The sequence below is a fragment of the Xenopus laevis genome, chromosome 7L, assembly GCF_017654675.1.
Source record: "Xenopus laevis strain J_2021 chromosome 7L, Xenopus_laevis_v10.1, whole genome shotgun sequence".
NCBI classification, from domain to species: domain Eukaryota; kingdom Metazoa; phylum Chordata; class Amphibia; order Anura; family Pipidae; genus Xenopus; species Xenopus laevis.
This window is the reverse complement of record NC_054383.1, coordinates 29,001,722-29,022,928: the sequence shown is the minus strand read 5'-3', so window position 1 is coordinate 29,022,928 and position 21,207 is coordinate 29,001,722. Positions and strand designations below refer to the sequence as shown.

Genomic DNA, 21,207 nt, shown 5'->3' with positions numbered 1-21,207 from the left:
CCTAATTGGTTATTCACAAGCACATGTTGTAAGTGAGATATGTGGAGAGAAGAGTGTAGCAAATAGAGAAGCTGGATGCATCTCATGAATACAGATGAGCTCTAACTCTAAAAGTACCCAGTGGCTCACAAGATAAATGTAGGAGCTTGTAAGTACACAGTTCAGTGTTTGTTTCCAGGTAGTTCCTGGCAGATTTTAATGGCACTTCTGGGGGTTATTATGTCCTTGACCAAATTATTTTGTGATTATACTGGCACACCTGCAAGGTTGTAAACATCTGCCTGCTATGGGTTACTAGACCTGTTGCAAACTCTGCAGCTTTTATTACATAAATCCATATATCTGAAGGAATGGTGAGTCCACAGACACCACACGTCATAAATACAGCGGGCATTTTTCAAAAGTCCTTAAATAGCCAGGATTTTTGTAATAATATTTATAGACTTCCCTAAGACGGAGTTGCACTGTAAAATCGAATGTATATAATGTAGTGAGCAACAATACAAACTCCCCAGAATGTCATTTCAACCAATGGCATAACAAGATGTTACTGGGCCCCACATTGAATGTTCAGAGGTTGGCCTGTTTTACCAATATATATTGAAATTGCTCTGAAATTAAGGCCTCGTGGGACCCCTAAACGGAAACCACAGAGTCTGCTCCCTCTGTAGGTAGGAGAGTGATTGGAAGGCATACAGAAGTGAAAGATGAACAGTACTGACAATCTGGTAATAGGGCAAAGCATTCCTAACTCCTGCAAAAGCTTAGAACCTCTGTGGATTCTAGAACTTAAGTTGTCTGTCCACTGAGCTGCTTGAGTCATAATGCACCTGTACAGACACTAAGATCGAGTTAAATGTCCCATTCCATTAGTAGACGGCTGAGGTTACAACACCAGAGAAAGAGGGAACTGGTGGGAACAGTAAAACCTTCAAAAAGGGTCGGGATGCAGTTGGCCATGGTTGGGATGGGTTGATCCAGGAGTGAAGGTATAAGGGGTAATTTATAAAAAAACAACACTTGCATAGAAGTACAAGAGCACTAAGAGTCATTAATGTGCATCCCTTAGGCCTCTTCTCTTCAAAATGGAGTACAAAAACCTGCAGCAATTTATGGATGTGCAAAAAAAAATGGAGGATTTTCACTTTGCCTTGCAGATATTAAACAGTCCCTGTAAAGGATCATTTGCTCTTGCTTTTAAATATATCATGCAGGAAACACATCTGCAAAACAGAGAGAAGGGGTTTTATTCTTTAAACCTGGAGGCATGCTGCAATCCATTGCACTGGTTTCTATTCTGCCATGCAATATGCAACTTTGTTGATCAGCCATTCAGCGTGTAGAATGTATGTGGTCGTTTTATAGTGGTCAAGTGGCAACCCCAGTTTCACCGAATGGTTTCAAGAAGTGAAAGTGGATATAAGGGGTTTTTTTTTTTTATCAGAGGTCGAATTTTAGAGCTTTGTGAGGTTTTTTATACCTCAAATCAACTCACCACTTGAATGGTTTCTAATTTAAAAAAAAAAACTTGAATCTCCTTCCTCAAATCCTTTCTGACCACTCTCCATATAGGAGACTATATACCAGAACATAGAAATACAGCATGACAAGGTGGGAACCAGAGCAGTGGCCTCACTTGACTCCGCCAAAGCCTTTGATTCCATAGAATGTCCCTATTTGTGGGAGACCCTGAGCAGATTCAATCTGGGGGAACACTTCATTAAATGGCTGCAGCTACTATATCAGCAGCCAACAGCAAAAGTTAGGGTAAATGTTCTTGTATCTGCTCCATTCCACTTGGGAAGAGGCACAAGCCAGGGATGCCCTCTGTCGCCCTTTCTATTTGCGTTGGCTATTGAACCCTTGGTCATAGCCATACGCGAATCTGAGCAAATTACGAGTCTGACTATGGGCCCAATCACCAAAAAGATATCTCTGATGATCTACTTATATACTTATCAGATACTGAAGACTCCCTTCTGGCCCTTCTTAACATAGTAGAACAATTTGCAGAATTCTCTTGCCTAAAGATAAACTGGAGCAAATCCATACTATTCCCCATAGATAACCAAGTCCCCACCATCCTCCCCGTAATGCTCAACTATCGTGGGTTCAAGTGTTTAAGTATCTTGGGCTCAATATACATGCAGACATCTCCCAGTTCGTACAAAACAACCTTAACCCCATAATCTTAAAACTGGAATCCGACATTTAAATTTTGCCGAATATCCTCTTCACTTTGTGGGAGAGAATCAACCTCATCGAAATGGTAAATCTTCCCAAATTGCTTTACCATTTACATAATGCCCCAACCCACATCCTTAAGTCAATATACAAAAAAAATCAACAGTCTGATTCTCCCCTTCATATGGAATCGTAAAGTGCAGAGAATTGACTGGCTGAAGCTCACAGCTAACCAAGAGGATGGCGGTCTGGCTCTACCTAACTTCCAACAATACTATCTAGCGTCCCAAACAGGGCTGCCATCAGGCAGGGAAAGGGCAGGGAAAGGGGGGGATGGTTTGGGGAATTAAGGGGGTCCCGGCCATGCTGCACTTAATTGCATAGTCGGGCCCCTGCCATCATTGAGCTGCAGACTTCGGAAGGGAGGGCGGGCTGGAGCTCAGACGACTGCATTTCCTGTGCTCTGATTCGCCATGACATGTAAGTCCCGGTAAAGCCGCATGGGGATAAGGCTAAGGTAACTGCAGTGTTATTTTTACTTTTAACTTGTAGGGGCTCTGGCCAAATGTTTTTTTAATAAGTTGTAGGGGCCCTGGGCAAATGTTTATATTTAATAACTTGTTGGGGCCCTGGCCACTAATGTTTTTTTTTTTAATAACTTGTTGGGGCCCTGGCCACTAATGTTTTTTTATATATATATATATATATAATTTTATAAATTTTACTCTTTTGTATAGAAAAAAGAAGTGCAAGGTGCTCAGCTAACAGTATCCTGGGCTGGACCGTTTTTTTTTTAAGAAACGAAGAACTAACCCAAGGTAGCAGGTACAGTAAGTGACTAGAATCACCAGTGATTTTCCCTTTCCTTCTCCTTTATACAGAGCAACCGAAGCCATTAACCCCTGGTCCAGCAGCAGTGCAAGAGTCCTCAGAATAGGACTTGAGACCCAAGTCTTTCTTCCCTTCACAGTTTGTGCCTTCTGAATGTTGGTTACATATTAAAAATGCAGGATCCTCTGAGAATTATCTCAGAATTAGTTGGAATTACAATCCAGGATCAGGAATAATCAACTTTATTTTATTCAGGAATAAGAAGCGTTAATTCCGTCACCCTATGGAAACCTGTCAGCCAATATATAATACACGCTGGCCTATAATTACACAGTTAGAGTAACATTTGCTAAAAGCATTTATTTGAGTCATTACCAAAGGCAAAATCGCAACACTCCGCTGCTCTGTTCCTATTACTACTTATAATATACTGAAACATGTATACTGTTACGCCTTTACAGAGTGTGTATAAAGTATAACATTCACTATTACTGAGCATTCATTACCTAGGAGAAAGGGAAGACGCGAAAAACTGTATGTTCGCATCAAACCATTGAGAACGCAATCAGCACACACAGCAATTATTTTGTATTTAACATTACCATCACCATAATGACTTATTTATATATTAGAAACATAGTCATTTAAGCAACATTGCCTTCTTATTCTGGCGTTCTAAAGTGAAGCTTCTAATGCTATCTGGTTGCTAAGGTCAGGTACCCTGGAAACAAGAAAGCAAGTTAATAGTGAGGCTGGATTTTTAATCCTAAACTTTCTATTTAGAACCTTTCCTAATCCAAGGCTCAGCTAACTAATAATTCTCACACTGCCTGCTGCTTCTACCTGTAGTATGTGGTCGCCATTGCAACCTCATGAATAGAGGTTATGTAAGGGAGACAGTGAGGCGCAGAGTTTATTTTTTTGTATTTTTTTGTTTTATGTGTTTTTTTGTATTTTCTTGTATTTTGTATTTTTCAGTTATTTGTATTTTTGTGTTTTTTGTATTTTTGTGTGCTTTTTTTGTAGTTTTTATATTTTGTGTTGATTTGTACTTTTTGTATTTTTGTATACAAAAAAGAAACACAAAATACAAAATATAAAAAACACAAACTATAAAACAAGCACAGAAAATACAAAAAAACACAAGAATACAAAATACAAAAACATTCAAGAAATAGAAAAAATACAAAGAATACAATACAAAGAGAAAAGTGGAGAGAGACCAGCGGTGAGAGGCCACTGGAGAGACACCAGTGGTGAGTAGCCAGTGGAGAGACACCAATGGAGAGAGGCCAGTAGGGTTGCCACCTTTTGCAAAAAAATTTCCGGCTGGTGGGGGGCGGGTACAAAAATGGGCGTGGTGTGACATCAAAGGGGGTGGGGTTGTGACACAAAGGGGCGGGACCAAGGCAAGGAAAAAAACCGAATGACAAGCTAAGTTTACAGTGGATTGGGGACGGGCTGAAGGGTCTTTTTAAGGGTATTATAAATTTACCGGCAGCTACATTTACCGGCAGCTACATTGCGAGAGACCAGTGGACAGAGACCAGAGTAGAGAGACCAGTGGAGAGAGACCAGTGAGGAGAGGCTAGTGGGGAGATACCAGTGGAGAAAGACCAGTGGAGAGAGAGAGGCCAGTGGAGAGAGGCCCGCAGAGAGAGACCAAAGGAGAGGCCAGTGGAGAGAGACCAGTGGAAAGAGGCCAGTGGAGAAATGCCAGTGGAGAGAAGAAAATACAAAAAAACACATAAAATACAAAAAACAAAAAAATACAAAAAAACACAAAATACAAAATAAAATATAAAAAAACACAAAATATAAAACAAGCACAGAAAATACAAAAAAAACAAGAATACTAAAAACAAAAAATACAAAATAATACAGAAAATACAAAAAACACAAAGAATACAATAAAACTAAAAAACACAAAAAATATTAAAAAAAATATTAAAATAAATACAAAAAATACGAAAAAAATAAAATACAAAACACCAAAAATGAACAAAAACACCCACAAAAGTACAAAAAATACAAATAATGACCAGTGCGGAGAGGCCAGTGAAGAGAGACCAGTGGGGAGAGGCCAGTAGATGGATGCCAGTGAAGAGAGAAAAGTGGAGAGAGGCCAGTAGAGAGAAGCCAGCCGTGAGTAACCAGTGGGGATAGGCAAGTGGAGATAGGCCAGTGTAGAGAAACCAGTGGAGAGACACCAAAGGTGAGTAACCAGTGGAGAGAGACCAGTGAGGAGAGGCCAGTGGAGAAAGACCAGAGGGGAGAGGCCAGTGGGGAGATGCCAGTGGAGAAAGACCAGTGGAGAGAAACCATGGGTAGAGGCCAGTGGAGAGAGAGACCAGTGGAGAGAGGCCAGGGAGAGAGACCAATGGACAGAGATCAGTGGAGAGGGACCAGTGCGGAGGGGCCAGTGAAGCGAGACCAGTGGAGAGAGGCCAGTTGATAGACACCAGTGGAAAGAGGCCATTGGAGAGAGACCAGAGGAGAGAGTCCAGTGGGGGATTCATGTGGAGAGAGACCAGTGGAGAGAGGTCAGAGGAGAGAGGCCAGTGGAGAGAAGCCAGTGGGAGAGACCAGTGGAGAGTGAACAGTGGAGAGAGACCAGTGGAGAGAGGCCAGTGGAAAAACGCGAGTGGAGAGTGACCATTGGAGAGACACCAGTGGAGAGAGGTTGGTGGAGAGAGGCAAGTTGAGAGAGACCAGTGGAGAGAGGCCAGTGGAGAGACACCAGTGGAGAGAGGCCAGTGGAGAGAGGCTAGTGGAGAGAGACCAGTGAAGAGAGACCAGTGGAGAGAGGCAAGTGTAGAGAAAGACCAGTGGAGAGAGACCAGTGGAGTGAGGCAAGTGGAGAGAGACCAATGCAGAGAGGCCAGTGGAGAGAAACCAGTGGGGAGAGGCCAGTGGAGAGAGACCAGTGGAGAGAGGCCAGCAGAGAGAGACCAGTGGAGAGAGGCCAGTGGAGAAACACCAATGGTGAGTAATCAGTGGAGAGAGGCCAGTGGAGAGAGACCAGTGGAGTGAGGCCAGTGGAGAGAGGCCAGTGAAGAGAGGCCAGTGGAGAGAGACCAGTGGAGAGAGGCCAGCAGAGAGAGACCAGTGGAGAGAGGCCAGTGGAGAAACACCAATGGTGAGTAACCAGTGGAGAGAGGCCAGTGGAGAGAGAGCAGTGGCGAGAGGCCAGCAGAGAGAGAGAGAGAGGCTAGTGGAGAGACCAGTGAAGAGAGACCAGTGGAAAGAAGCCAGTGGAGATTTACCCGTGGAGAGAAGCATGTGGAGAGACGCCAGTGGAGAGAGACCAGTGGAGAGAGGCCAGTGGAGAAACACCAATGGTGAGTAACCAGTGGAGAAACACCAATGGTGAGTAACCAGTGGAGAGAGGCCAGTGGAGAGAGAGCAGTGGCGAGAGGCCAGCAGAGAGAGAGAGAGAGAGAGGCTAGTGGAGAGAGACCAGTGGAGAGAGACCAGTGAAGAGATACCAGTGGAAAGAAGCCAGTGGAGATTTACCCGTGGAGAGAAGCATGTGGAGAGACGCCAGTGGAGAGAGACCAGTGGACAGAGACCAGTGGAAAGAGACCAGTGCGGAGAGACCAGTGAAGAGAGGCCAGTGGGGGATTCCTGTGGAGAGGGAGACCAGTGGAGAAAGGCCAGTGGAGAGAGACCAGGAGAGCGAGTCCAGTGGAGAGAAACCAGTGGAGAAAGACCAGTAGAGAGACACCAGTGGAGAGAGACCAGTGGACAGAGGCCAGTGTAGTGAGACCAGTGGAGAGAAACCAGTGGGGAGAGGCCAGTGGAGAGAAACCAGTGGGGAGAGGCCAGTGGAGAGAGACCAGTAGAGAGAGACAAGTGGAGTGAGGCCAGCAGAGAGAGACCAGTGGAGGGAGACCAGTAAAGAGAAACCAGTGGAGGGAGGCCAGTGGAGAGAGACCAGTGAAGAGAGACGAGTGGAGAGAGACCATTGGAGAGAGGCCAGTGGAGAGAAAGAACAGTGGAGAGAGACCAGTGGAGTGAGGCAAGTGGAGAGAGACCAATGGAGAGAGGCCAGTGGAGAGAAACCAGTGGGGAGTGGCCAGTGGAGAGAGACCAGTGGAGTGAGGCCAGCAGAGAGAGAGAGAGTCCAGTGGAGAGAGGCCAGTGGAGAAACACCAATGGTGAGTAACCAGTGGAAAGAGGCCAGTGGAGAGAGACCAGTGGAGTGAGGCCAGTGGAGAAAGCAAACACACTCACGTGCACACCCGAGCCCTATGGAGTACTTGACCTTGTGCTCGGACCCTAGGAAGTCGTCACTTCCGCAACACAGCAGGAACGAAGAAAACAGGTACCGGCACACAGGTGCAATTCAAGTAGGGGACTAGCCCCTTACGTGTTTATTAAGTCGACTTAATAAACACGTAATGGGCTAGTCCCCTACTTGAATTGCACCTGTGTGCCGGTACCTGTTTTCTTCGTTCCTGCCAGTGGAGAAAGACCAGTGGAGTGAGGCCAGTGGAGAGAGGCCAGTGGTTAGAGGCTAGTGGAGAGAGACCAGTGAAGAGAGACCAGTGGAGAGAGACCAGTGAAGAGAGACCAGTAGTGAGAGGCCAGCAGAGATTCACCAGTGGAGAGAGGCATGTGGAGAGATGCCAGTGGAGAGAGACCAGTGGACAGAGACCAGTGCGGAGAGACCAGTGGAGAGAGAACAGTGCAGAGGGACCAGTGGAGAAAGACCAGTGGAGAGAGGCCAGCAGAGAGAGACCAGTGGAGAGAGGCCAGTGGAGAAACACCAATGATGAGTAACCAGTGGAGAGAGGCCAGTGGAGAGAGACCAGTGAGGAGAGGCCAGTGGAGAAAGGCCAGTGGAGATATGCCAGTAGACAGAGACCAGTGCGGAGAGGCCAGTGTAGAGAGACCAGTTAAGAGAGTCCAGTGGAGAAAGGCCAGCAGAGACCAGTGGAGAGACACCATTGGTTAATAACCAGTGGAGAGAGGCCAGTGGAGAGAGACCAGTGAGGAGAGGCCAGTGGAGAGACACCAGTGGAGAGAGGCCAGAGGAGAGACGCCAGTGGACAGAGATGAGCGGAGAGGGACCAGTGCGGAGAGGCCAGTGTAGAGAGACCAGTGGAGTGAGGCCAGTTGATAGACACCAGTGGAAAGAGGCCATTGGAGAGAGACCAGAGGAGAGAGTCCAGTGAAGAGACACCAGGAGAGAGAGAGTCCAGTGGAGAGAAACCAGTGGAGAGAGACCAGTGCACAGAGGCCAGTGTAGAGACACCAGTGTAGCGAGACCTGTGGAGAGAGACCAGTGGATAAAGACCAGGAGAGAGAGTCCAGTGGAGAGAGACCAGTAGAGAAACACCAGTGGAGAGAGACCAGTGGACAGAGGCCAGTGTAGAGATGCCAGTGTAGTGAGACCAGTGGAGAGAAACCAGTGGGGAGAGGCCAGTGGAGAGAGACCAGTGGAGAGAGACCAGTGGAGAGAGACCAGTGGAGAGAGACCAGTGGAGAGAGACCAGTAGAGAGAGACCAGTGGAGGGAGGCCAGCAGAGAGAGACCAGTGGAGAGAGGCCAGTGGAGAGACACCAGTGAAGAGAAACCAGTGGAGGGAGGCCAGTGGAGAGAGACCAGTGGAGAGAGAACAGTGGAGAGGCCAATGGAGAGAAACCAGTGGGGAGAGGCCAGTGGAGAGAGGCCAGTGGAGAGAGCCCAGCAGAGAGAGACTAGTGGAGAGAGGCCAGTGGAGAGACACCAGTGGAGAGAGGCCAGTGGAAAGACACCAGTGGAGAGAGGCCAGTAGAGAGACACAGTGGAGAGAGGCCAGTGGAGAGACACCAATGGAGAGAGACCAGTGCAGTGAAATCAGTGAAGAGAGACCAGTGGAGAGAGGCCAGCAGAGAGAGACCAGTGGAGAGAGGCCAGTGGAGAGAGACCAGTGGAGAGAGACCAGTGGAGAGAGGCGAGTGGGGATAGACCAGTGGAGAGAGGCCAGTTTACTGACACCAGTGAAAAGAGGCTATTGGAGAGAGACCAGAGGATAGAGTTCAGTGGGAGGATTCCTGTGGAGAGAGACCAGTGGAGAGAGGCCAGTGGAGAGAGACCAGTGGAGAGAGGCGAGTGGGGATAGACCAGTGGAGAGAGGCCAGTTTACTGACACCAGTGAAAAGAGGCTATTGGAGAGAGACCAGAGGATAGAGTCCAGTGGGGGGGATTCCTGTGGAGAGAGGCCAGTGGAGGGAGACCAGTGGAGAGAGACCAGTGGAGAGAGACCAGTGGAGAGAGACCAGTGAAGAGAGACCAGTGGAGGGAGGCCAGTGCAGAGAGACCAGTGGAATGAGGCCAGTTGAAAGAGACCAGTGGAGAGAGGCCAGTGGAGAGAAACCAGTGGAGAGAGACCAGTGGAGAGAGGCCTGCAGTGAGAGACCAGTGGAGAGAGGCCAGTGGAGTGAAATCAGTGAAGAGAGACCAGTGGAGAGAGGCCAGCAGAGAGAGAGAGGCCAGTGGAGAGAGGCCAGTGGAGAAAGGCCAGTGGAGAGAGACCAGTGGAGAGAGACCAGTGGAGAGAGGCAAGTGGGGATAGACCAGTGGAGAGAGGCCAGTTTACTGACACCAGTCGAAAGAGGCTATTGGAGAGAGTCCAGTGGGGGGATTCCTGTGGAGAGAGACCAGTGGAGAGAGGCCAGTGGAGAGAGACCAGTGAAGAGAGATCAGTGGAGGGAGGTCAGTAGAGAGATCCCAGCAGAGAGAGACTAGTGGAGAGAGACCAGTGAAGAGAGATCAGTGGAGGGAGGTCAGTGCAGAGAGACCAGTGGAGAGAAACCAGTGGAGAGACACCAGTGGAGAGAGGCCAGTGTAGAGACGCCAGTGGAGCGAGACCAGTGGAGAGATGCCAGTGGAGAGAAACCGGTGGAGAGAGACCAGTGGAGAGAGACCAGTGGAGAGAGGCCAGCAGAGAGAGACCAGTGGAGAGATGCCAGTGGAGAGACACCAATGGTGAGTAACCAGTGGAGCGAGGCCAGTGGAGAGAGACCAGTGAGGAGAGGCCAGTGGAGAGACACCAGTGGAGAAAGGCCAGTGGAGATATGCCAGTAGACAGAGACCAGTGCGGAGAGGCCAGTGTAGAGAGACCAGTTAAGAGAGGCCAGTGGAGAGAGGCCAGCAGAGACCAATGGAGAGAGGCCAGTGGAGAGACACCATTGGTTAATAACCAGTGGAGAGAGGCCAGTGGAGAGAGACCAGTGAGAAGAGGCCAGCGGAGAGACACCAGTAGAGAGAGGCCAGTGGAGAGATGCCAGTGGACAGAGATCAGCGGAGAGGGACCAGTGCGGAGAGGCCAGTGTAGAGAGACCAGTGGAGAGAGGCCAGTTGATAGACACCAGTGGGGGATTCCTGTGGGAGAGACCAGTGGAGAGAGGCCAGTGGAGAGAGACCAGTTGAGAGACCAGTGGAGAGAGGCCAGTGGAGAAACGCCAGTGGAGCGTGACCATTTGAGAGACACCAGTGGAGAGAGGCTGGTGGAGAGAGGCCAGCGGAGAGAGACCAATGGAGAGAGGCCAGTGGAGAGACACCAGTGGATAGAGGCCAGTGGAGAGAGGCTAGTGGAGAGAGACCAGTGAAGCAGCGGCGTAACTACAGCTAACCGGGCCCCCCTGCAAAAAAATCTTCAAGGGCAGAGACCAGTGCGGAGAGGCCAGTGTAGAGAGACCAGTTAAGAGAGGCCAGTGGAGAGAGGCCAGCAGAGACCAATGGAGAGAGGCCAGTGGAGAGACACCATTGGTTAATAACCAGTGGAGAGAGACCAGTGAGAAGAGGCCAGTGGAGAGACACCAGTAGAGAGAGGCCAGTGGAGAGATGCCAGTGGACAGAGATCAGCGGAGAGGGACCAGTGCGGAGAGGCCAGTGTAGAGAGACCAGTGGAGAGAGGCCAGTTGATAGACACCAGTGGGGGATTCCTGTGGGAGAGACCAGTGGAGAGAGGCCAGTGGAGAGAGACCAGTTGAGAGACCAGTGGAGAGAGGCCAGCGGAGAAACGCCAGTGGAGCGTGACCATTTGAGAGACACCAGTGGAGAGAGGCTGGTGGAGAGAGGCCAGCGGAGAGAGACCAATGGAGAGAGGCCAGTGGAGAGACACCAGTGGATAGAGGCCAGTGGAGAGAGGCTAGTGGAGAGAGACCAGTGAAGCAGCGGCGTAACTACAGCTAACCGGGCCCCCCTGCAAAAAAATCTTCAAGGGCCCTGGCTTAGCTGCACGCACACACGTACACCTGCATGCGCATACACGCATCCGCTGACCTCCTTCAGCGCTCACACATCTCCTGTTCCTTCGGAAAGCCTCAGATCCATCCGACGCTCTGCCGCTAAATTACTTGCGGCGGTCGCCGCACACAGTGTGCAAGGAATTTCAGTTCAGCAAACCCCTTGGTCCGGGCCCCTCTGTGCCCCGGGCCCCCTACCCGGAACTGCGGGGTCTGCTGTATTATAGTTACGCCACTGCAGTGAAGAGAGACCAGTGAAGAGATAAAGGTGGAGAGAGACCAGTGGAGAGAGGCCAGTGGAGTGAGGCCAGTGGAGAGAGACCAGTGGAGTGAGGCCAGTGGAGAGAGACCAATGGAGAGAGGCCAGTGGAGAGGAACCAGTGGGGAGAGAGCAGTGGAGAGAGGCCAGCAGAGAGAGACCAGTGGAGAGAGGCCAGTGGAGAAACACCAATGGTGAGTAACCAGTGGAGAGAGGCCAGTGGAGAGAGACCAGTGGAGAGAGGCCAGTGGAGAGAAACCAGTGGTGGGTAACCAGTGGAGAGAGGCCAGTGGAGAGAGACCAGTGGAGAGAAACCAGTGGTGGGTAACCAGTGGAGAGAGGCCAGTGGAGAGAGACCAGTGGAGCAATCAGTGCCCCCCTGCAACTGCAGGGTCTGCTTCCTATATAGTTACGCCACTGCCTACAAGACAGATGATGCAGAACTGCTTAACCTCACAATAGCATAACGTTGAATTTGACTAGAACAGTGTAATTGCTGCTAGAAAGAGGATTTAATTATTATTTACCCATGCAGAAATAATGGCTGCCCTATGGAGAAGCCAGGCACAACTGTTGCCCTGCTCTTCTTTCTAACAAGGAATGTCACACATAGCATGCTGCAATACCTTGAGTACCAGAGCGGTGTCATATTTGCACTGGGGTTAAACTCCCTTGTATATAAATCATTTTTTACAAAGTTATCCTTAAGGAATATCAATGTTTTAATCACCAGCTTCCTGACTGACAGAATAAATCAGCCTTGCGGAATCTTCTGTTAAGTAAGGTGATACGCCGTGCTAATGTGAGAGCAAGCCGCTGCGAATCATCCAGCCTTTCTGCTGGCACCCATAGCCCGGGCTAATTCTACAATCAATCTGTGCTTCTGCCATTGGCTGTAATGTAACGATTAGCCAAGAGTTTGATTCAATAGTTTGTGCAACCGATACTAGGCACTGGTAGCTGAAAAATGTTTATGCCATCACATCCAAAGGATTGAGTGACGGTCTGCATCGCATTTCATTCATATTTATACATCTTAAATTAGAGCCTGCCGTCCTTCATGATACTTACTAGACAAGCAGCGTTTTTTCTGTCCGTGTTTGCGATCAGCCAATATGCTACTTTCATTTTAATGGACCACTTACACCATAAAACACAGAAAATAACTATTTACAGGAATATTACAGTTATTCCAAACTTGTACTGGTGCAAATGTTTTTTTCTGATGTAAAGGTCTGATCCTTTTTTAGTATAAAACAAAAGAGCCATGACTAGCCTGTAAAATATATCCTTATAAATTAAAATCAGTGATGTCATAACTTTAACAGCGCTTTGTGATGACACATTACATGGCCCATTGAAACTTATGTATTATGAGAACTAAGGTACCACCTTAAAATATAAGGATACTGGAAGTCACTTCCATGACCTGTATATATGGACTCAGCCTGTTACCTTTTTCCTTTATATTTGTAAGGACTTACCCTGGTGGGCTAGTGGGGGTGCGACATAGGTGCCTGCCGCATTTTCCTTCCAGAGCGCCAATGCATGTTCTGAGAAAGGAACCCACGACGCTTACTTCCGTGTCTGAAACGGCAGCACGTATGACATCATCACGTTTGATTACGTCTATTTTGCTGCCTGTCCTGATCTTTGCAGTGTTTTTGACAACTTTCTTGGATCTTGTTTTGTACTACGCTTTCCGTGTGTTTTGACCTGGCCTGTGACCCAGACTACCCCTTCGTCTCCTTAATATGTACTGCTTACGACCCGGCCTGGCTTTCGCCCATGGTTCTTGTTGCCTGTTCCATTATCCTACTGAAACGTTACATAGTAACATAGTAACATAGTAAGTAAGGTTGAAAAAAGACACATGTCCATCGAGTTCAACCTTTTTTTTTTTTTTTTTGTTTATTAACTACCTATCTGCCAGTTGATCCAGAGGAAGGCAAAAAACCCATCTGAAGCCTCTCCAATTTGCCTTAGAGGGGGAAAAATTCCTTCCTGACTCCAAAATGGCAATCTGACTAGTCCCTGGATCAACTTGGACTATGAGCTATTTCCCATAACCCTGTATTCCCTTACTTGCTAAAAAGCCATCCAACCCCTTCTTAAAGCTATCTAATGTATCAGCCTGTACAACTGATTCAGGGAGAGAATTCCACATCTTCACAGCTCTCACTGTAAAAAACCCCTTCCGAATATTTAGGCGGAACCTCTTTTCTTCTAATCGGAATGGGTGACCTTGTGTCAGCTGGAAAGACCTACTGGTAAATAAAGCATTAGAGAGATTATTATATGATCCCCTTATATATTTATACATAGTTATCATATCACCCCTTAAGCGCCTCTTCTCCAGCGTGAACATCCCCAATTTGGCCAGTCTTTCCTCATAGCTAAGATTTTCCATACCTTTTACCAGCTTAGTTGCCCTTCTCTGTACCCTCTCTAATACAATAATGTCCTGTTTGAGTGATGGAGACCAAAACTGTACGGCATATTCTAGATGGGGCCTTACCAGTGCTCTGTACAGTGGAAGAATGACCCCCTCCTCCCGTGAATCTATGCCCCTTTTAATAAAGCTCAAGACCTTATTTGCCCTTGATGCTGCTGACTGGCATTGCTTGCTACAGCCAAGTTTATCATCTACAAGGACTCCAAGGTCCTTTTCCATAATGGATTTGCCTAGTGCAGTCCCATTAAGGGTATAAGTGGCTTGGATATTTTTACATCCCAGGTGCATGACTTTACATTTATCAACATTGAATCTCATTTGCCACTTAGCTGCCCAGATTGCCAGTTTGTCAAGATCATGTTGCAAGGATGCCACATCCTGGTTGGAATTAATTGGGCTGGATAATTTTGTGTCATCTGCAAACACTGATACATTACTTACAATATCCTTCCCTAAGTCATTAATGAACAAGTTAAATAAAAGTGGACCCAATACTTGAAAATAAAACATCTTTTTTTCACTTAAGAAGTCCTCCGAGTGCGTTTTTTTTAATCAATTATGTATTAATATTTACCTGTACCCAGGCAGATGCTGTATGGTCTCAAGTGCACCGGTTTGGGATAATATATATATATATATACAGTGTTTAAATTGGAGTGAAAAAAGTGTAGGGATGCTCTGTGTGGTGATCGGGTTGCCGTCTGGCCAGTGGTATAAATTATCGTTGATCCCTATGTTATTAATAGGGATAAAAGATAAATATATGGGAAGGTCAGTATTTTTTTCAGAAAAGGTGGCAACCCTATGTGGTGAGTGTGCTAAAACAAGCTCCTCCCACAACCACAAGCCACACTGATTGTTATAAAAAGCCTCTCATACCAATACATTCTGGTTCCACCCACTTTAAAGCAAAGCCATTTTGCTATTTCCTTTTTGGTATTTCCTTCTAACAGTGTAATGCCCAGTATACATACTGTAGATTTAGGTATTTGACCCGTAGGGACCCAAAATGAAAATTGTGCATATGACTTTTCTTGGTTGCCAATTCAGCTACTGCAAACACAGCACCTTTTCTGTGTATTATGTGTCATAACATAGCACAACGCCATCATATTCTGTATTACCCAAGATTATTTCATATATATCATTCTCTTACTATTCCTTAATCTGCTGCTGTTTAATACTTTCATTTTCTCTTTTTTGTTTCCCCAGTTTTCTTCTTCTCTCCTTTTCTCTATAACCCTCTGATGCCTCCACCTTCTTTATCTGTTCAACACTTCTCTATCTCTTCTGCTTCTCTCCCAGCAATCTTTTCTCTCCTTTAATCCTCTATATATTAAACAATATTCTATTTTACCTCTGCATTGTATTTGCATGCAGAAGTGCAGAGGAGTAAAAGACAGTTCTGGGATTCAAAACTCTCACATCCCCACTGAGGGGATTGTATTTCACAGAAATAAAGAAGTAAGGGATGGCATCCCTTCGTATCCCTCCCCAATTCCAGCACTGTGTATATATATATATATTCATGCAAGTAATATTATCTTGCCTAAAGCATCACTAGTAAAATCCTAAATTTATTACTGTTTCCCTTCCTTCACTTATAACCTTGGCCTATTTTACGCCTGAGTATTTATTGCATTTCTGACATGTAACAGACGGCACATGATGATTGGACTGTCAAAATGAAGTAACATCTTGAACTTTCCAGTGACAGTTACCTTCCTTAGGGGCAATGAGAGTCAACGAAGTGTGTGTGTTTTATACTGCACTCTTGGCCGAGACATTTTTACAAAAGTTTTTTAAAAAATATTTCACTTTGTTTTTCTCTTGTAAAACTAGGGTAATTGGCAATTTTAGAAGAGCAGCTAAACTCAGCATTGTATTATATGCCTATGTGCCCTGTGCCAATAATTGGACAGGAGTGAGAAAGTCAACGAGAATCATAGGGGTGATGGGGAGCTCCACCATGTTCCACAGCAAAGTATCTCTGTTAATTTGTTTTTGCAATAGAAATGGCCTACCATTGGCAACCCCTAAAGGGTCACTTATCTCTCCCCGGGTGCAAGTGCTTGAGCATTAAGGGGCACAAGTGCAAAAAGCACCATAAGGGCCACAGGTCAGTCTTTACAATATGCTGCTCTCTTTGTGTATCCCCAACCCACCCCTCACCAATACAGCAATGACAAAAAGTCTTTCATTTGTGGGAAGCTTTTGCAAAGTGCAGAATTTAAACAATACAATATAAAAAACTCAAGATAAAGTATATATATTTATTTATATTGATATTGGCATGTTTTTATTGGATTAAACGGTAATAAAGTAACATTACTGAAAGGAACAATAATGTACAAAAATATTGGGTGTTTGGGAAGATCACATAATATAATGTGCTTCTATTGACGACTTCAATCCTCTCACGATGATAGCCAGCCATTTACAGTGAAAATGTGCCTTAGTTCCTTTATTTCTTGCTCTGTCAATGGGAGGAGTGGAGAGCGACATTTTCCCCCATTGAAACCAAACCAGTCCATAGCTTGTTTCAGTCCTGGGATGCCAAACTTGCGCGTCACCTACAATTAAAAAAAGGATATAAAAGTGTGTCCACATTATTGGATCTAAAGAATGTCTCAGGGGTGTGAGGTGGCACTGCCTTGTATAAAATAACTAGGGAAGATCATCCGGCCCTGTACAATACTAATGTTTAAGAGGACCCAAATTAAATCAATTGGTTTACAATCAGCTGCACACTTTATTACCATTACTGTTTTCTACGTTAGGAAAAAACTTCACATAATTAAAGGGGAACATGGGGACCTATTCTATACAACGTGGGGGCCCATATTTGCATCCCAAGCTGTAGGTTAAGAATATCTGTACTAGATAGCAAAGAGAAGAGGTGTATTAGTCTAACAGGGGCTGTCCTGCTCAAGGACTCAAGGGTCAGAATTTAAATATAACCCTGAATGAGCACAGCTATGGAAATGGGTGAATCATTTATTGTAGCTAACTCTAAGGCCTCCTACATTTCCTAACATATGGCACATAAACTATACCCTGGGCTCATGTATAGGGCAATATAACAACTCTAATTTATTTTATCAAGCTTCCCTGGGCTTGTGTAGTGTAATTTATATATATACGTCCATTCAACTTTAACTTCCCGCCATATGCAAATTAGCCAACAATGGTGCAACTTCGCTTTGCTTGCCACAGTGATGGTAGCGCAACGTTGCCAGCGTTCGGCACCCTGGACGCATCTTCGGATTTCAGTGAATAAGCGTTGTCCTGGCGAATCTACGCCTGAAAAAGTGTTGCGATGTGAGTGAAGCGGTCGCTGGCGAATTTTCGGTGGTTAGTGAATTTTCCCCTTGAAGTCCACAGTTGGCACATATTGTCTGATATACTAGATGCACATTGTAACATGAAATGTATATGCAAAAATATTCATCTATACAGAGCTCATTTACAATCACATATAAACCAACAAAACAAAAAAGAAAAAAAAATGTATAACAACGGCTGATAAGCTAGCCACCATAAAACAAATAGGTGAAATCAGGGTTAAATTCATAAAACACTATCCTCCATATGTAATGAAAGGCACTAAGTTTGCCCAGAAGCAGTAACCCATAGCAACCATTATGATGTCTGCTTTTAAACAAGTGACCAGTAAAAGCTGCCTGCTGATTGGTTGCTCTCGGTTACTGCCCTTGGGCGAACTTAGTGCCTTTTATTACATAACCCCCTAAATATGCTGCTGAACAATTGATGAGTGCCCTGTGATCAATGATATGTGTTTAAGATTACTCGTAAATACTCGAGTATAAGCCGACCGGAGTATAAGCCGAGGTACCTAATTTTACCTACAAAAAATGGGAAAGCTTATTGACTCGAGTATAAGCCTAGGGTGAGAAATGCAGCCGCTACTGGCGAGTTTCCCTACCTCACTGCCATACTGGACTGCTGCTCGTTTTTTCACCAGAAGTTTAAAGGACCAGTATCGGACCAGTCAGAGGGCTCCACAGGAAGCTGCAGGCCATGTGGCTGGAGGCGGAGATGCTGTGGGGGCGACCCCTGGGGTCTGCATTCCAGGAGGGGTCAGCACCTTGGCTATGGGGCTGGGGTAAGAGTACAGGTTGTAAGGGAGTGCAGAGGGGGCAGCTGGGTGTGGGTGCTGTTTGTGGCTCTCCAGTAGAAGCAGTAAGAATGTGTGGGCGCCCCCAGGTCTGACCTCCCTGATAGCGATCAGATCGCTCTCCTCCCGGCAGTGGGTATTGCAAGCTGCAAGGGCGCCTGTGCGGTGCGGCCCAGCCATACTAACTCGAGTATAAGCCGGGGTAGACTTTTCAGCACATTTTGGGTGCTGGAAAACTCTGCTTATACTCGAGTATATACGGTACAGAAAACGACATTGTGCTATGTGCCCTACGCACGTTATTGTCACATTAATGTACCCAGCATACCTTTCCCCATGTCTTCCTAAGTGCTGCACTGCACACTGATTTGCTAACAACTGATCTGGTACATAAATCAAGCAGGCCCATGTATGGAATTCAATATTTATGCTTATATCAATAGAGAAGAACCCCTGTTATTTATTTTGGCAGACTGCAGAACTAGTGACCTCCCTAGCAGCGAAGGCGTTAAAACGTTAAATGATCTAAAGTACAAAATATTGGATATTCCTTCGATCGTTGGATTTAAATCCTTCGAATCGTTTGATTCGAAGGATTTCATCGTTCGATCGAAGGATTTCATCGTTTGATCGAAGGAATAATCCTTCGATCGCACTATTTGCGCTAAAATCCTTCGACTTCGATATTCGAAGTCGAAGGATTTTAATTCCCAGTCGAATATCGAGGGTTAATTAACCCTCGATATTCGACCCTTTGTGAATCGGCCCCTAAATGTTAACTTCAAGGTGAACACTTTTATTGATGGTAATTAAAGATACTGACCCACTTAAAGCCATTGTGAACACTTTCATGAATATTGAAAAGTATTGTTCTAATGACATATTTAAGGGGCACTGTAAGATTTGAGCATATTTACATGGAAATGCCAAAGCTTGCTTTGTTTTGGAGGGTTATGGTTACCCTTCTAATATTGTCCCATTTATTCCCCAGTCCTATCAAACTCTATCTTGGACTGCTAAGCTGTGATCCTATTAGTTACTTTTTATGAAGCAAGAGGGACAAACATTGAAAAGGAAGGTTGTGGCCAACCAGCCGCAGACAATGGCAGCTAATTCAAGTCTAAAACTGCAAAATTAGCTAATAGTGCCTTGATAGAAAATAATTACCACTGCTTTATATCAATACATATCATTCAAAGTTATTTTATAAACTCAGTTTTACAATCTGCAAGAATTTTGCGAGACATATAGGCACTGAGTCGCAAGAACTAACAGTAATCGCTAGATGACTACTGATTGGTTTTTTAAGGGGTAGCTCACCTTTAAGTTGACTTTTAGTATGTTATAGAATAGCCAATTCTAAGCAACTTTTTAGTTGGACTTCGTTATTAATTTTTTATAGTTTTTGAAATATTTGCCTTCTTCTTCTGACTCTTTCCAGCTTTCAAATGGGGGTCACTTACGCTATCCAAAAGACTAATGCTCTGTAAGGCTACATGTTTATTGTTATTGCTACTATTTATTACTCATCTTTCTATTCAGACCTCTCCTATTCATATTCCAGTCTCTTATTCAAAACAGCACATGGCTCCTAGGGGGTAAATTGGAGCCTAACAACCAGATTGCTGAAATTTCAAACTGGAGAGCTGCGGAATAAAAAGCTAAATAATTCGAAAACCACAAATAAAAAATGAAAACCAACGGCAAATTGTCTTGAATGTCACTCTTTACATAATACTAAGGGGCCGATTCACTAACTTCGAGTGAAGGATTCGAAGTAAAAAAACTTCGAATTTCAAAGTGTTTTTTGGGCTACTTCGACCATCGAATGGGCTACTACGACCTCGACTACGAATCGAAGGATTCGAACTTAAAATCATTTGACCATTCGATAGTCGAAGTACTGTCTCTTTAAGAAAAAACTTCGACCCCCTATTTGGCCATCTAAAAGCTACCGAACTCAATGTTAGCCTATGGGGAAGGTCCCCATAGACTTTCCTAAGTTTTTTTGATCGAAGGATATTCCTTCGATCGTTGGATTTAAATCCTTCGAATCGTTCGATTCGAAGGAATTCATCGTTCGATCGAAGGATTTCATTGTTTGATCGAAGGAATAATCCTTCGATCGCACTATTTGCGCTAAAATCCTTCGACTTCGATATTCGAAGTCGAAGGATTTTAATTCCCAGTCGAATATCGAGGGTTAATTAACCCTCGATATTCGACCCTTTGTGAATCGGCCCCTAAATGTTAACTTCAAGGTGAACAAACCCTTTAAGGATTACCGGACTGGTACAGACTAAGCCCATAATAAGTTCAGGTAGAAATATTAAAAGACCAGGAATGAGTCACAGGAACTGACTGCAATTTATTTAAATCAGATTTACAATTACTGCAACTAATTGCATATTTTACATCTTGCTAATAGTATACTGTGTGTGTGTGCTAGAATATCCCACTGGAGAACAAAGCCCAGTCCGGAGTTGCTGGTTCCTGGCTGAGCAGTTGCTTCTCCAAAATGCAGATGGAGTTTGTGTTTTAGTAATGACAACATTGTCAGCAAGTGCAGACATAGATCGTTTAGTCCTCCAGCCCTGATGCCAGTGAATTCTGTCACACCTGTGGGTTTCCTACTTATTGTTAGGGGGCTGCTCTTGGTTCAGAGTTGTGTGTATGGATCCTGTTAATCTGACAAGTATGGTGTTACCTGGTCCTTTCCTTTGCATCCACGTTGTATCATTATAGCAGAACATCCATGCTGCATTAATATTGAGAATGTACCAGTCATTAATCATAGTTTCAAGTTCGCAAGATGATAAACAGTATCAGATCTTTCCCCAAATTTGCATCTGTCTTTAAGTATGAAAGCAGCAGATAGAATTTTGCCTAGAATCAGGATGGAGCCCAGTTGGTATGAATGATCACAGCTGGTATTTCGCTAACTAATGGGCTCGGCAGCTGTCCGGTTGGCAGCCGTCCCACAGACATCTTTTAGCTTGTTTTGCTTGAGCAATGAAGATAAGACAATCCTCCCAGGGACATACAGCTTGTTGGAGGGCAAACAGTGCAACGGCCATATGTACATCAGCCAAAGCAAAAAGGT

The 21,207-nt window shown here is 45.4% G+C and overlaps 1 protein-coding gene across 1 annotated transcript in view; it reads right to left on the bottom strand.

Annotated features, from left to right (window-relative positions):
- Positions 1-16,238: 16,238 nt before the first annotated feature.
- The window catches only part of hoga1.L (4-hydroxy-2-oxoglutarate aldolase 1 L homeolog), a 28,255-nt gene continuing 23,286 nt past the window's right edge, over positions 16,239-21,207 (bottom strand). Inside the window, 1 exon segment of the mRNA NM_001094882.1 lies at positions 16,239-16,539. Within this exon segment, the coding sequence (NP_001088351.1) occupies positions 16,384-16,539 (156 nt within the window). The 3' untranslated portion in view covers positions 16,239-16,383.